Raw genomic sequence first — 17125 nt, 5'->3', positions numbered from 1 at the left:
CAACCCCTCATCAATCTAGATTCATTTCAATAGGAACAAAAATTCAAAAGATTCAATTGAATGGTGGCTAGAAAGGATATAACAAGAATGAAGGTAGGTGTTAGTAAATAGATCGAACTAAAAACATTTTAATCAAGAAAACTTGTCTCCCACTTTCGCACCCCAAGCAACCAAGCAATCTACCATTTTGGGATTTAAGGGAAAAGTAAGAAATCTACACTCTTTTCAAGAATTTTTCCACCCCACCTTTATTCTAGCAAACAAACGCAGCCTTAAATCCCAAAATTGTAGATTGTTTAGTTGTTTGTGGTGGGAAAGTGAGAGACATGTCTGGTGATGTGACAGCTCTACTTTCCCACCCCAAGCTATTTTAAAACCTCACAGATTTGGTGGAATTTTGTGAAAAAATTTGAAAAAATAAAAGTGAGACCCACCATTATCACTTTTCTATAAAAACCCTTTCATTTTCTTTTCCCTCACCCCATTACACATGGGACCCACATATTTTTTTTCTTCTTCCAATCCCACCTTTGCAAACAAACGCAATCTTGAAAGATTTTTATTGAAAATTCCCCCAAAAGGCCAAAAGCTCTACAATAGATTACTTTTGTCAAACCAAGCAACAAAATCAACATTGATTTGATGTTGATTTGATGGATCACTCTCCTCACTGGCAATATGTCAAACTTCAAAGCCAACTCAATCGTGTATCATCTACTAAAATGCTCTTTTTTGTTCTTGGTAGTATTCCCTTTCTCCTCTCCTACTTCAACTTTTTAGCCAAGTTTGATAACTTTTAAGTATCATTTTCAATCAAATTTCACTCAAGTGGGGGTAGATGAACCCTGGTTCAGACTGTAATTCAAGCATCAAATTTGCTACAACATGGAAAATGGGTCTCTATGGCCTATGCTACCTAATTTTATTCAGATTCACTACCAACTTTTGATTTCCAATAAAAACCATGAATCTAACCATTACTGACTGAGGAACAGGCACTACATATAAGCTGTGCAGCTTTGTCACCCAAAGTACATGACAGATGTGGCCTTACCACAGACCCAGTGTAGCAGCATTTCGTGCTTTCAGCCTTCTAAAGATAACATTGACATTCAAAGGAAATATCCGGAACTAGAAGATCATCGTATTAATGTCTTTTTCGTTTTGTAAATAGGAATGAGAGTACCCTGGCCAATTCATGGCTGCAGGCTAAAAAACCTGTCGCCAAAGGGTCTGGTAGTTTGTCCCCACTTGAAATTTTACCAAGTTCATTTTTGATAAAGATGTCTCATGAGTCACATTAAAAGAATTAAGGTTAAATTTTTAAAAAAATTATATTTTTTTAAATCTAATCTTAATCTTAATCTTTTGATGTGATTAATGAACACGTCTCCTTATGGCTACGAGATTCAAGACAAAGAAAATTATCTTTTCCATCCACGAACCTGTCCCTTGAAAGCTTAAAATAAATTTTCTGATGGCCAAAAATATTATCCAACTTATCCTAATATGAAATCTCAACATGTTGTATAAAAAATGGGTAGCTAAGTGCTGAAACTCTGTGAACCCTAGGCCACTCAACTTTAACCAAATGACAAGAGTAAAAAACTATAAAAATGAGAAAGAGAGAAAACACAAAAGAAAATAAAAGAAATGCAAGACCAAGGATTCAAAGCACTCAATAGATTCGTAACTGAATTCTATAACTCATTGAACACTTACTAGGAGAACCCCTCCAAGGAGAGGATCCAAATCCAAATTCAAGTGGCATGCAAGAAAGCTTTCAGACATGCAACTTTTGTTCTTCCACCAGCAAGTTCACCTTCACAAATCGCTATGTTCATGATCCTCTGGTGCACTGGCTGATGATATCTTTGTTTGTAAAACAATTTGCAAAATAAAAACCGTCGCAACGTGCCTTATCAATATGGACATCAAATAAGGTGCAGGTCCACAAGAATTGCTTTATGGCTGGGAACCCACATTCTAACATTATCCTATAACTGGAAAGTCTTTTAACTGCTCAAACCAAGCTTATACTTGAGTGACTGCAGAATGAAACACCTTGAATGCATCCTCTGGGATGAGCCATATGCATTATTTAGAACCGAAAACTGTGCCCATGGCAAAAGGCTTCAAAGTAAACGAAAAAAAATATGAAAGCAGGTGGATTCTTCAACAGTAAGTTATATAAAACTGGAGACCAAGTCAGAGCAGCACCTCTGTCTTATATAAAGAACGTATGAGTTTGTGTTATATATTTATTTATTTATTTATTTATTATTTTTTTTGGGGGGGGGGGTTCTATGTAACAGCTATTCTAACTTAAAAAACAAAAGGGAAAAAAAAATTACAGAAAGAAACCTTATCAAAGGGGAGAAAAAAGTCAAGAGCAGCACATCAGCAGTATCCATTTGAATTTTCAACATTATCTTGGTACATGTGAAATGTCAAATAGGCTAATATTTTGTTCAGGGATCTTATAGTACAAGGCTGTCACCCAATGCAGATTTACAGCTTTGGCATCTTCTGTACCTAGTAAGAAGTGAAAAAATAATAACAAAATTACCTGAGGTGCATTGTCTATTGGCAAACAGCAACTTCTCATGAGGAGCATTCAAATGTTGCACTTTCAAAAATAGTTAAAATTGTCTTAATCCTCTGGGATACTACTTTTGTTTCAATTCTTGGGTTGATTGCCTCTTGTCATCTCGTCTCTGAACCTGAAACATAACAAGGGGTAAAAGCAGGTAATGTAACATATCAAAATCTGCGCTAAGAAAACTAGTAGTTATGGCGTAGACAATGAAAAGGACGAGTTCTGCGCAGGAGAAGCAAGAACATAGAACAGGTGTTTAACTGGTTCCCAATAAAAATAAAGTCTAGCAATTTCAATCATCTTCCTCGTCCACCTTTGGTCCAAGAATTCCTTCCAGTTATTAGGTGCTGTCTTTAACGTATATTTATCTATTCTGTTTGGAGGCATAGAAGCATAGACCTCTATGGTATGTTTGGCTGCATTTTGGGAAAGGAAAACAAGTGGGTAGCGGTTTACCTAAGGAGGTTGTTCAGTTGGACTTAAAAAGATGAGTGGTGGGATTTTCTTTCCTCCACTATACTTTTATTTTTGTGAAAAGAAATTTGTAGAAATAATTTGCCCAAGAATCCTATGGATGGCCTTTTCTTCCCTTATAAAGGAGCCAAATGACCAATCCAAACTTCCAACAGAAACTTTCCCTTCCGAGTCTTCCCAGAAAGCAACAAAACAAAACTGCTTGCATTCATTCAACACCCCCCCCCCCCAACCCAACACACACACACACACAAACAAAGGGGGGGGGGGGGGGGAATGTTCATGTTTAGGTCTTGCTCCCATCCCACAAAGACAAATCTCACTTCTTAAGACAAGGTAGTTTATGACATTGACTAACCACTGATCTCATTTGAAGTTGGCAGAAGCATCCTCCACCGATATTTTCATTAGTTTCATTGAATTTTGCATTCTTTAAGTTAGAAAAGAATACACAAAAGAGGATTATTTGTGAATCAACAAAAATCAAGGCAAAAAGTCTGCTGTTCTCTGCATAGTAGGCATTACTCGGCACTCCTAATTGTGCCATGTGAAGTGGTGGTATGAGTAATCCCAAGAGTCAGATATCTAGGCAAAATTCTGGATTAGCCTTTTGTCAAATTTCAAACTTAAATTCTATCATACATCAACCCATGTATACCTACATATCCTTGTATTTTTCAGTTGTCCTTGTCTTGGTATGTGTGATCCTGGACCCTTAAAGCTTTCTATCTAATTGGCCAGCTCCATCTAAGCTGAGGCACATGAAAAGGGAATATCAAGAACTACACATAAGCTAACTTCCAGCCCCATCTGGCCTGCAGGTGGAAGAAAATATCTGTTTTGGAGTAGATAATTCTCTACCCTATGCAGAGTTGAGATCACCAACACAAAATGCACAAATGGAGAAAGTTGACAAAGAAGGGACATAGGAAAATTCCAAGAGGACAGTCCTTGTAGAACATGGGATAATCTGGAAAGAGTTGATGAGTTAAAAAGACTTTCAGGGAGGATGAAGCAGCACAGTATAGAATGGAAAAAATGTGGGGCAGATTATGTCCGATCATCTAGCATGTCTACCTACGTTTAAGGAATTACTTGAAGCTGCTGTATAGAGGTGGTGGCACTGGAGCTAGTGGTTCCATAATATTTTTGCCCCAGATTTCTATTTTTCATCTTTTGTTTCTCAAAATGGCCTCAGATATTGTTTTTCTCACCCAGACCATTCCAAGAAAAACAAAAAGACAAACAAGGCGACACACAAGATCTGTTCCATTTTTGTTCCAAAAAACTATGAAACACCAGCGTCATTGCAAGACCCTAATGTATTGATAGTCACTGAGCAATGACGGTTACTTCTACCATAATCTCCAAAGCACCATAAAAAGACTCGAATTCCAAACTCCTATATTGACCAGGCACATTGCTTGTACTCTGGTACCAATTCACGTAGCCAGGGAGGTAAATGTCCACTCAACTACATGTTGTCCTATTCATCCAAAAAAACCCTAAGCCTTGTCCCATCTAAAAGGGTCCATGACATGGTATCAAGAAAAACAACTCACACTTTAATTCAGGGGTGGACCTGTAGAAGGGCCAAGGGGGGCCATGCCCCCCCCCCCATTTTAGAAAATAGTATTAACTCCTTTATTTTTTCTAATTTTTATATAAATTTCCTTAATTTTTCTGGTTTTTTATCTTCCTACATGTGAAATGTCACTAGTTCCCCCCCCCCCAATATTGAGAACAATTTTCAAAGGTAAAATAATGGGTGTAAACGTCATTTCTAATTAAAAATTAACTCCTCAATCCCTATTTATTCTCTCCTCTCTTCTCTCTCATCTTTTCTTCTTATTTATTCTCTTCTCTTTCTATAAACGTGGGTTAAAGAAAATGTTGAAAAAAAATCTTATTAGGCATTCAAAATTTCATTCCTAATAAAAACTAACTCCTCAATCCCTATTTATTCTCTCTTCTCTTCTCTCTCATCTTTTCTTCCTAATTATTCTCTTCTCTTTCTATAAACGTGTGTTAAGGAAATTTTTTTAAAAAAAATGTTATTAGGTATTCAAAAGTTTATTCTTAATTAAAAACTAACTCCTCAATCTCTATTTATTCTCTCCTCTCTCCTCTCTCCTCTCTCCTTCCTTTCTTCGTATTTATTCTCTTCCCTTTCTATAAGGGTGGATTAAGAAAATTTGGAAAAAAATATACTCCACAATTAGGTACTCTTTCTCTCTCTCAATTTATTCATTGTTTCTCTTTTTCTCCTTTTTTTTTTGGTTATTCTTTTTATTTGATTTTATATTCTATGTTTCATTATTTCTTCTACAATTTTTTTTATTTGATTTTGTATTGTGATTTGTGAATAAAATATCTATAGTTAGTAAGGTAACTACCATTGGTTTGCATCTCTTACCTAAAAAAAAATTTGGTTTACATCTCCTACCAAAGAAAATTTTGGCTTATATCTAACTTTTTAGGGTTGAAGTCATGTATATGTGTGTATATATATATATATATATATATATATATATATATATATATATATATTTTTTTTTTTTGTATTGTTGTTTTAATTTATCTATATTTTGTGGGGGGAAAATATCATTATCAATAATTTGCCTTTTTTTAAAAATATGTGTGGGCCCCATAAAATATATGTGGGCTATTCCCTAATATAATAAAATAATTTAGAGATGGGATCCTCAACAGGTTTTATAAGGGCCCACACAATATGTGTGACAAAAAAGCATTAGTACTTCTCGCCCCCCCCCCTAATTGAATCCTGGGTCCGCCCCTGCTTTAATTCCTAAAGTAGCAGAATCCAACAAAATAGTTTAAAGAAAGAAATTACCATTTTCATTGCGGTCAATCCTTTCCTTATTCTCAGGTACTTTTTGTTGCAAGAACGACTGAATTGTTTGCCAATAGCGGTCACCCCCAGAAAGCCAAGTGTCCATGTGCATACCAGTAGGGAATTCAACAAAGGTACACTGCTTGTTATGTGTGGCCGCTTTTACATAGAGCATCTCCATGTGAGATGGTGGAACCATCTCATCTTGCAATCCGGAAAGGAATAGGATTGGCTGTTTGATCTGCAGCAAGTGCAAAAGAGTCAGTGATTCAACAAGATAAATGGTATAAGTTCAAAAGAGCCAGTGATAACCACAAAACAAGTATAGGCATAATATGCTCTAAAGAAGACTCATAGAAGTATTCTATGCAAGTTTCACAATATCTAGTGCTGCAAATCAACTATAAAGATTGAGACTTACCTGTCCAATAGTATCAATCGTACTCCACGGTGAACGTACAAGAAAATTGAGAACCTTGAGGCCTTTAGAACCACTGCCTCCCATAAACCACTTGAGGAATGGCAGTAAAACTCCAGCCATATCTAGGATGGATGTAAAAGTATTCTCCAATATCAAAGCAGCAACCTGAAATAAGAAGACATATTCTCAAGTTGATACATACTAGTAGAACGTAAATCAACAGTAACTATGTAAAAGCCACCATTTAAACTGATGCTGCAGTCATCAAGGCAAGAGCTAGCTCAAAAGTAGTCAAATACAGTATGCTAACATAGCATACTAGCAGTCATAAAGGCAAGAGCTAGCTCAAAAGTAGTCAAAGACAGCATGCTAAATATAGCATACTAAGAAGATATGTAGCAGAATTCAAACATCTAGACCAGCGGTCACTCAATCATATTGAATGTTGAATGCTCTCAACTAAGAAAATTTGAAAAATATTATTCACCTCCTTTGATTGTAAGGACAGCAGGACACAAGACCTGAATAAATGAGAGGACAAGCAGGAAGTAATAGGAAAAAATTGGATAACTCATAGCAAGAAAAAGTTGCATGTAGAAGAATGAAATATTGTGAGAACTAGCAGTCTTTTGTGGCTTCCAAAAGCTTCGTGCTAATGTAAAGCAAAGATCAAGGATGAATTAGCCTCAAATAACCCACAAACAGAAAAATATCATAAAGGATAGAAATAATCAGTTGTCTTTATCAATCCAATTCTCAGAGATATGATCAGATTGATACAGAGGTGGACCTGAGAAATAGAAACCAAGATCCACTGGTTGAATAAGGTTAAGGACGGACAGAATGATAGGGAATGTGAGATGGAAGAGAAAAAAGGAGGATTCAATCAATTAAATTTTCAGTTACACGCCTGGTTTAATTGAACGAGCAGCAGTAGGCTTCTAAAAAGAGAACAAAGGAGGATAGGTGGACTTAGCACTTGACAACAAGGATCCAAAAGCCCGAGGTGTTAGCTCACAAAAGCAAGGTCCTCACTCTTCTTATTGCTCAAGCAAAGAGACAACAGAATAAACTCAAAGCATAGCTTCATTAATTAGTCATAAAATCTGTCAGCTGAAACCATCCTATTATATACTTAGAGTGCTAATACTTGTTCTCCCTTCTAACCATTATCCCAGATAGGTAAAAGCACGTATAAACAATCCCAAGATCTGTAAAAACTAAAAACTACTAAATAGAGAGAAGAAGAAACATAGATGAGGGAGAAGAAGAGAGAACAATTGGAGAAAAGGCTGGATGATAGAATCTGTGTGTTCTACCATACTGACAAGCGTAAATTTATAATAAACTGAAATGGGATTACAAAAGGAAATGCAAATATAACTCTAACTCAAATATAACTTTTAACATTTAACTAATTAAATCTAAACCTATATAGGAAACTCACTCAGACTAGGAACGCTACTAACCATAGTCCCAATAAGGAAACCACTAACACCACAAACCCAAACCAATAAGAAAACCACGATAGGGGGACTCCCCCTATCGTGTTACATCATATTTACCAATTATTTCTAACACTCCCCCTCAAGCTGGAGTATACACAAAGAAAGCTCTAGCTTGGACAAACAATAATGATCTTGAAAGGCAACACCAGACTTGAACCGTGTAGCAATCACAAACACTAACATGCTCAAATTAGCACCCCAATCCACATATTCACAACAACCAACGAGCACAAACACCAAACACTCTTCCAATGAAGGTCTCAAAATGCAACTTGCAATGTAAATAGAAAAGGCCATCAAATGTATCACCAAATAGAGCTAAAAAATTCCACCAAATGTAGCACCCAAACGGCTACATAAAAGTCCATAAAATTGCAGCTCCAACGCGTGCACAAAAAAATTCTCATGAAAGTGCAACTCCTATGGTTGCACAAAAATTCCATAAAAGTGTAGCTTGAGTGACTACACAAAAGCCTATCCTGAGCTACACAAAAAATTCCATAAAGTGTAGCAGCAGTTACTACACAAAAGCCTAGCTTGAGGAAAGCACTCCAACAATCAGACTCACTCTTAAGTCCACCTAGAAAAAGTTTCTTGCAGTCGACATCTTCAATATCCTCCTCATGTGTATTATTACATTGACTTAAAACAACTAATAATCACCCAAATTTCATAACAGAAGATCCCATAAATAAAACTCCAATGTCTTCAATCATTCTCACACAATGACAAATAAAATCCAAAAATGAGGAGAATGGCAAATAAAGGAAAGGAATGGCAAATTTGTAAATACCACCAAATTGAAATGGGAATGGCATGAATGTAATTAGAGAAATTCCCAAAGGAAACACAAACAAAGGCTAAAGAGTAACTTGGAAGCCCAAATTTAAGGGAACATTGTGGGAACCAATCCTAATTAAATATGGAAACAAACAAATACAGCAAGAAGAAAAAATCAGGAAACAGAACCAGGAAATAGAATCAGGAATAGAATTAAGAATGGAATCAAGAACAGAACAGAATTAGAAAACAAACCAGGAAATGAACCAAAAACTAATGAAATATTTGAACCAAGAACTGAACCCAAAACTAAACAAAACTGAACCAACACTAAACCAAAAACTGAGCCAGGATATGAACAAAAAACTGAACCAAAATGCCTCAAACCAACGAAACCAGCAGTTTGAAAACAAACTGCAAACCCAGAAAACAGAGCACCGAGGTACCCTTCTGCTCGATGACATACAGTCAAGGAAACTCAAAACCTGCGACAAGTTGAGATGATCAGAACTCTCTTCCAAGAATGGCGTATAATTTATCGATCTCAATAGCATAGCTGTCCAAGTTGTCATCTGCAAAGTCATCATCAGTTGTCTCTGTGTAACCCTAGTCCCACAATTCAAGAGAACGAACTGCAAATTAGTATTCTTCAATCCTCCGAGTAATCAAAAAGTTGCAAATTGAGATCAAATAACAAGCGCTCAGTTTCGCATTAATTCTTGTAGCGATGCCAGGAGAGTTCGAAGCTATTTCGCTGATTTTTTTTTTCTTGCAATCGGATGTTGCAGAGAGACATTAATTGATCCTTTCTATGAGCAATGGCGATAATTTTGCAACCTGTCATGGAGAGATTCAAGCAGAACTCTCTCCCTATCCCTAAAGATGCCTCTGTTACCATCATTACCTTTCTTTCCAACCTAACTCCGATCAAACCCTAAAAACCCCTCAAAAAGACTGGATCCAAAATCCTCTTGACAGCACACTCACCTCTTCTCCTTCAAAAGTGAACACCATAGAACCAACCAATAAGATATAAGACTGCCGAAGAGAATCAGAGTATTAATCGAACAAAACCACTCAAAAATCTACAAATCTATCAGTATCTACACATAGAAGCAAACCAGATCGCAGATCTCACTAGAGAACTCAAAGTGACAAAGTCAGATTGCAGTAAATTTCAGAAACTAGAAACAGATCGCCAGAAAACTCTGAACACAGATCATTTGTAGAGAACCAAACTTCCAAGAAAGCTCCAATTGAAGGTCAGAAAACCGAAAACAAAGTGCTGATTTTTTTTTCAATGTAACCCTAGTTCAATGAAGATCCAAACGAAGACTCTCAAACCGGCAATAAATTATGGCTTTGATACCATGTAAACAATCCCAAGATCTGCAACAAATACTAGGTAGAGAGAAGAAGAAACACAGATTAGGGAGAAGAAGAGAGAACAATTGGAGAAAAGGCTGGACAATAGAATCTGTCTGTTCTACCGTACCAACAAGCATATATTTGTAATAAACTGAAATAGGATTACAAAAGGAAACTCAAATATAACTTTTTAAATTTACTGAATTAAACCTAAAGCCAAATAGGAACTCACTTAGAATAGGACACTAATAACCATAGTCCCAATAAGGAAACCATGATAGTGGGACTCCCCATATTGTGTTACATCATATTTACTCATTATCTCTAACAGCACCCAATTACACACATAAAGATCAGTGTCTACCTACATCAATTCTAGCAACTCAGTAGGATGCTCCTCAAGTGTCCAAACCTTTACCAAAAAAAAAAAAAGTGTCCAAACCAACTGCCCACTATTCACTTTGACAGCTGCCATGAAGTCAGCCATTTGTTCTGCTCTCTACACGCATGCTTGAAGTCTTGAAGAACAGGAAGAGAGAAGAACACTCTTAACAAGAAGAAGAAGAAGACAAGATGAGAGAAAAGGGGGGCTGCAAACGCACAAAGCTCAAGCTTTACTACATTTTATTTCTATTCCACCCTCAATAAGCTAATTACAAGTGTTTAAATAATACAAGAGATATACTTCAATACGTAAACAACTATAGTAGGACTCTTGGTAATTTAAAACTAACAAAAAAAATTGATAATCCTAGGCCGCTTAGGAATTTAAAACTGACTAAAACTGATCTTAGATATCCACCCGAATTAAAAATCTAATTACATAATTATCCCAATAAATAAATAACAAAATCCTAAATTATCTCTAAAACTCCTGCAAAACAGTTCCTATTTTATCACCTTGCAAGCTGAACTTTGGGCCCACCAAATATGAAAATTGTCATCTAGGTTACAGTTCACATTACTATAGCATGAACAGTGTGTTGCATCAATTTCTCCTTCTCTTAAAAAAAACTCATCCTCGAGTTTCATTAAAGGAAAATCGGCCTTACTCGATTTGCATCCACAAAAACAGGCTTTGATGGGTTGCTACAGCATTGTTCACAATTGCTAAGAAAAGAAATTAGGGGAAAGGAAAAAAGGAGGAAGAAGGAATAGTAGAAAGATCTAAAGGAGGAGAAGAAAAGCAGGGAAGAGAGACAAGAAGGTTGAACAGACCACAAGATAAAGAAGAGATTTACCCAAGTTTGGGCTCTGATGCCAATTAATGAGGGATATAATAGAGAAGAAATAAAGATACAGAAGATAGGGGGAAGAAGGGAGAATCTTAGAAAAATTAGTCTTGAAGAAGAGGAAGAGAGAAGAACACTCATAAGAAGAAGAAGATGAAGAAGACAAGAGGAGAGAAGAGGGGACTGCAAACACACAAAGCTCAAGCTTTACTTCATTTTTTTTCTATTCCATCCTCCATAAGTTGATTACATGTGTTTAAATAATAAAAGAGACATACTTCAATATAAAAACAACTATAGTAGGACTCTTGGTAATTTAAAACTAACAAAAAAAACTGATCATACTAGGAAGCTTAGAAATTTAAAACTGACTAAAATTGATCTCAGATATCCACCTGAATTAAAAATCTAATTACATAATTATTCCGATAAATAAATAACCTAAATTATCTCTAAAACTCCCACAAAACAGTTTCTATTTTATCTCCTTGCAAGCTGGAGTTTGGGCCCACCAAATTTGAATTTATCTCCATGCAAGCTGGACTTGGGGCCCAACAAATATAAAAACTATCATCTAGGTTACTGTTCACATTACTGTAGCGTGAACAGTAACTTCTGGGGTTGCTGCATTACAATTTCTAACCTATTTTTCACTTTCAACCAAAAGTTTGATCAACCAAACAACATAGATAAAGATCAAAACTAAAAGTCAAAACTCAATACAGGGGAAGCTGAGAGAAGGATCTTAAGTTTCTGAACAAACCATAACTCCAAGACTCAACTTGGTGAATATTGAAGAAAGATCTTCCACCAGGGATACAACCCTTTTGTCCAAAACTAACAGATCAATATATTATGAGTTATGTACTGCACTCTGATGCAAAAAATTAAGTTGGATAGGCTTTCAAATTGGTGAGTACAGAACTAAACCCCTGGGTGAGCCAAAGGAAAAGCCAATTGATTCACAGAGGTATCTAGTATCTCTTTATCCTTTAATTCACTATAAATTAACAAATTATCCTTCAAAAAGTTAAACAAAGCCAAGCACTTACATGGAGAACAATTCAGAAGGCTCAACCTGTTCATACTTTATCAAATTCCAAATATAAAAACAAGGTCATAAGAAGTGAAAAAGAAAAAAGGGAGGGGGGGGGGGGACCTTAAAATGGTAAAAAGTTTTCCATGTACCTTGGTAACTAATTAAGGTATGTCAACACTGCTAGAGACACTAGACATTAAGCAAATCAAAACTCAGACTTTCACTCTGAGGCCCCAGAAAAGGAATTAGGGGTGGGGTAGAGAGGAACTGCAACCCTAATAAAAGAAAACTACACTGAAGCAACTAAAAATATGGCAAAAGAAGACAAGGAAATTACCTTATCAGGATTGTTTTTGGTAAGCACAGCTCCAACTGCTCCTCCAAGGGACCTTCCAAAAACAACTATTCTTGATGTGTCAATGTCAGTCCGCTGGGTCAAATGATCCAATGCAGCCTGACCAAAAGCAACAGAAAAAAAAATTATCAAAGCTGAAGCCAGAACATAAACTGACGTATAATTGAAACAATGGCCATATCACCATGAGTATGTAAAGTGCTGCATATTTTTCCTCTTTTATATCACTCCATTCTCTTCCCACCCTTCCCCCCCCCCCCCCCCCCCAAAAAAAAAAAAACCCTGAAAAAAGCACCAAACCCCTCAACCCGGAAGTAGACAAAACGCGATCTGTCTTTGCAGTAGAGCAGAATTAGAATTCACTGAAAGCACTTTACACAGTTAGCAAAACATTAGCCCAACTAAAAAGGAATGGAAGGCCAAAATAGAGAATACAGACCTGAGCATCCTTTGTAATACCAAGTTGGGACGGGTAGCCATCGCTGGCTCCATATCTGTTGATGAAGAAAGAACGACTTAAGCATGACTTAAGCATGTTCAATGAAATGATATGATTTAATGAATAGCCATGGAGAGCCATAAATACACACCCTCTATAAGAAAGCATGAACACATTGCATTGCAATCTCTGCAACATTATGCGGACCATTTCAAGACGATGGGCAATATCTGCATGATGAAAGTAAAGGCCTCCCAAAAGAATCTGGACTTATTAACCATGCATAAATCAATTAATAAAAATAACAAATTAATAATATCACTGGAAAGACAGGATTATTAGGATACTGCCAGCATTTTCTTGGAAGAAGAGAATGGTTGGACCTGCAAGACAACTCCATTGTTACAGTACCATAGTCACAATTCAGAATTGATCAGAGCGAGCACCAAACAGAAGAAAAAGACCGATAAACATGGTAATTCTGCAAAGCAAAGGACACTTTCATATAAAATCATGAAGTGCAGATTGTCACAAACAACCTAAATCTTCTGCACTCAAACACTTCCAAATTGTGGCTTCACATACCAAATGAACCAAAACATTTCCTAGACAATTATCCAGATACAGCCAAGCTGGTCCAACTGACATTTCCAAATAAGAAGAGAATTTGAAGGATAGAGCTTCAGTGCTGCGCATTAATTGAATTGAGCTGCATACGGTGAGGATGGAATGAGTGGTCGAGGTTGAAATCTCGACCACTCATTTCGTGTGTTTTTTTAAACTTTTCCAACCATACCTACCTGTAACAAATATATATATAAATGCAAAATGACTGGTCGAGATTTCGACCTCGCCCACTCGGTTCGATCGTGGCCATATCCAGCTCAGTGCTGTGCATTAAATGTGAAGTTGAACCCGAATTTGAAACCCCAGACCCATACTACAGGAAAACTATAGTATGTAACATGACATTTTGCAGAACTAAAACTTGTTGCAGCTTTTCTGTTATTTGCACTGACATGCTATTTTACTTGCGATTACAACACCCTTGTGAAATAAAAATGCATATAATTAAATGGAAATTTTCTTTTAGGTCTCAGGGATGAGAGTGGAAAACCCAGTATCACTAACAAGAACAGAATCCGAGCCGCTTAACCCTAACTGCACATAAATTCTTTCTGCGCGGAATTTAATTTTGCAAGCACAAGTATATAAACGTGTAATTCAAAATTCCAAGTACGACTGAAGAACAAAAGGAACTGGAACACGATACTAAACGGAAGGCAACGACTTAGAAGGTTAGCCCCGTCCGTAATCTCAAATTGCCAAGGAAACTTGACCAGGAGTAGCTCCAAAAAAATCCAATTCGAGAACAGAAAAGACTAACAACCAAAAAATAATTAAAACTGAAGATTCACAAGAGATCAATGAAACAGAGAGATGTACCTGTGCAATCAGGGAAAAGCTTGATGAACCAGGCATGAAGGCGAACTCCATCTTCCGATCTCAACCAGACGTCTTCATAATGAAGGCGAAGACGAGAAGGGGTGATCGGGTACGACTTGGCAAGGCCTGGCAACACGGGCACATACACCAGCTTCTCCTGAAGCGCCACCAACAGTGCCAAACCCGCCACCATTATCCCTCCCACTCCGTATAACAACAAACTCATGTACGACACCATTATTTTTCCTTCTTCAATTTCGTTCCTTCCTGCTTCTCTTCCTCTCTTCTCTCTCACAGCTCACCAACTGCAACCTCCCATCTACAGTTCCACAGAAGAAAAAAAATCTTTTGTAGAAAGAACTGATGAAGAAGAAACACAGAAACGCTTTCTTCCCTAGGAATTCGCTGGTGGCAACGCTGGAAAGCGGGCGAAATATTGGAAAAATTACATGTTCTGATTTCTCAGTCGCTTTAATTTCGTGTCCGAATTCCCAATTGTCGTGAAACGTGAAAAATTTTGAGAGAAAATAAATAAATAATTAAGCTATTTCCATGTACCCTGCAAAGTGCACATATTCCACCCCTTTCTGAAAAACGAGTATTTTAACGCACATAAATCGATTTTTTGCATTCTTGAAAATTTTATTATTCAAGAGGTTGGGCAAATGGAGGTAAACGTAAATCTCTCGAAATGCTCTCAAGTGACATGTAAATATAATGCTTGAAAATGCAATCTTGTTCTTTCTTTCTTAATGAAAGTTTGATTATCAAAAAAAAAAAAATGAAGATGCATAATATCTATAATGATGGGCTCGATCGCCATGGGTCTGGGGTGGTCTAGGTGAAGAAGTAGTTGTATGAGCTCCTTGCAATCCAACCCTACAATAATGTTTTGTAAATCTTCCCCCCAATCCAAGAAGCATGTCTGGTCGTACAACAAGAGCTTCCCCTACTAATGCAGAATGTCCTATTATCTTCTTTTTTTTGTATTTGAGAAAATTGAGTTTTTTATTGAATAAAGGAAAAAAGAAAGAAAAAAAAATTACAATCTGTAGAACTTCTTACCATTGATATCGTCCTTAGCAAGGGAAGACAACATCAACGGGATAGCATCTACTAAAAATGAGTATTTCCTGGGAGGAATGTTACATTATCTTCTTAGAGCTTGAAGTGATAATTCGTCCACCATTGGCTCTAATAACTAAGCCCAACCCCACTATGGGTTTCCTTTTGGTAAAAGTAGACCTATAAATGGATTGGATTAGGCTCGGATACACCAGTATTCAAATATGAATCCAATTAGCAAAACCGCTATCCGAATCCAAATTCGCAAGAAATTTAGAGAAGGTATCCGAATTCGAATCCGAAACTTTGTTGGATATCCAATAATAATACGATCTGATAAACTATCCGATTATTGATTGGTGATTGGTGATTGTCATTTTTAATTTTTTTGATCAGTTTTCAAATATGATTATCATATCTTTTTAGAGAAAAAATGTTGAAACTTACTCTATCCGGAAATTTTATCCGTATTATCGATCCAAGTAATAATCCCGTTGCTTAGTGGCGGGATTCGGTTATGTGGTACTGTCATTTTTTTATTTCTTTAGGCTTTCCAATTTGTCAGATGCCTTCTTGAATTAACATCTGGTGGTCTTTCCCCTTTCTTGAGCTGATGGATCGTTTGCAACGTTTTTTCATTTTACTTGATCTTCAGCTTCCATAAACCCGATGGAAAAGGAAATTTGTATTAGTTTTTTTATAGAAATACTAAGGTTGAAAAAGAGGAATCTACACAAAATAAAAAAGGATGGTAGAGACTAGAGAGTGCCTCCAAACTGTAGACATCATAAATTTATTGGACCCTAACTTAGGTAATCTGTATAAAGATTTTTTTTTGGGTAATAATCTGTATAAACATTGTTTGATCTTGGAAAATAATTAAACTGAGCAAACTGAAAATTCAAAACTAGCTTAAGAGTCTCTCGAACCAAACTGCAGCTTGGCCAATGTGTGGAGCCCATGAAGGGCCTTGATAGTGACTTAACAATCTCTAAAAGATTCCCATATAGGAGAGTTGAATGGAAAAAGCTAGTTGAAAAGCATCTCTTAACTGCATCTAATTCTATAATTAAACACCTCAATTTCAAGTAGGGATATTGACACCTCAAATCCTTCTGCCATGCATTGCAACAACCCTTCACTCATCCAAAGGGGTATTTTAGGTCATTTTTGCCATCGGCCAAAATTTAGGCCAGATTTCGATCCCCGATTTCAAGGGGTATTTTTGATCATTTTTTGTGTCTAGCCTAATTTGATGCCAATAATAAACATATTGAGACTTGATAAATTTGAATGATTACTTGTCAATTATTCCATGCAAATTTTCATCCCTCGCCACATTTGGCATATTATGTTCTGAGGCCCAAATCATTAAGACATAATTGAAAAAATTGTCCGTTGATCTTGAAGATTCCACTACAAAATCCTTTTGTAATCTAAATTATTTTCATAAATTTCATGCATATACTCCTCTCACAACTACATTTGGCACATTGCCTTTTGAAGCGTAAATCATCAGAATATAATTGATAAGATTGCCCATTG

The 17125-nt window shown here is 36.5% G+C and overlaps 1 protein-coding gene across 1 annotated transcript; it reads right to left on the bottom strand.

Annotated features, from left to right (window-relative positions):
- Nucleotides 1–2359: 2359 nt before the first annotated feature.
- On the bottom strand, nt 2360–15105 carry WAV2 (alpha/beta-Hydrolases superfamily protein). Its single transcript, XM_089149760.1, has 8 exons — nt 14516–15105; nt 13417–13452; nt 13221–13299; nt 13070–13124; nt 12613–12729; nt 6349–6513; nt 5928–6168; nt 2360–2723 (listed from the first exon to the last, which is right to left on the bottom strand). Exons 1-8 carry the CDS (start codon nt 14751–14753, stop codon nt 2707–2709), a joined length of 948 nt encoding a protein of 315 aa, XP_089005886.1. The 5' UTR covers nt 14754–15105; the 3' UTR covers nt 2360–2706.
- Between the last annotated feature and the right edge of the window lie 2020 nt (nt 15106–17125).

The sequence above is a fragment of the Hakea prostrata genome, chromosome 3, assembly GCF_041222555.1.
Source record: "Hakea prostrata isolate BN-2017 chromosome 3, UWA_Hpros_2, whole genome shotgun sequence".
Taxonomy (NCBI): Eukaryota; Viridiplantae; Streptophyta; class Magnoliopsida; order Proteales; family Proteaceae; genus Hakea; species Hakea prostrata.
The sequence above is the reverse complement of the archived record's forward strand: the minus strand, read 5'-3'. Positions and strand labels throughout refer to the sequence as shown.

Coding starts and splice junctions, on each gene's coding strand:
- WAV2 (XM_089149760.1), bottom strand. CDS start 14,753: ATGGTGTCGTACATGAGTTTGTTGTTATACGGAGTGGGAGGGATAATG. Junction 13,453..14,515: donor GCTTTTCCCTGATTGCACAG/GTACATCTCTCT, acceptor GTTGTCTTGCAG/GTCCAACCATTCTCTTCTTC. Junction 6,169..6,348: donor CGATTGATACTATTGGACAG/GTAAGTCTCAAT, acceptor CACTTGCTGCAG/ATCAAACAGCCAATCCTATT.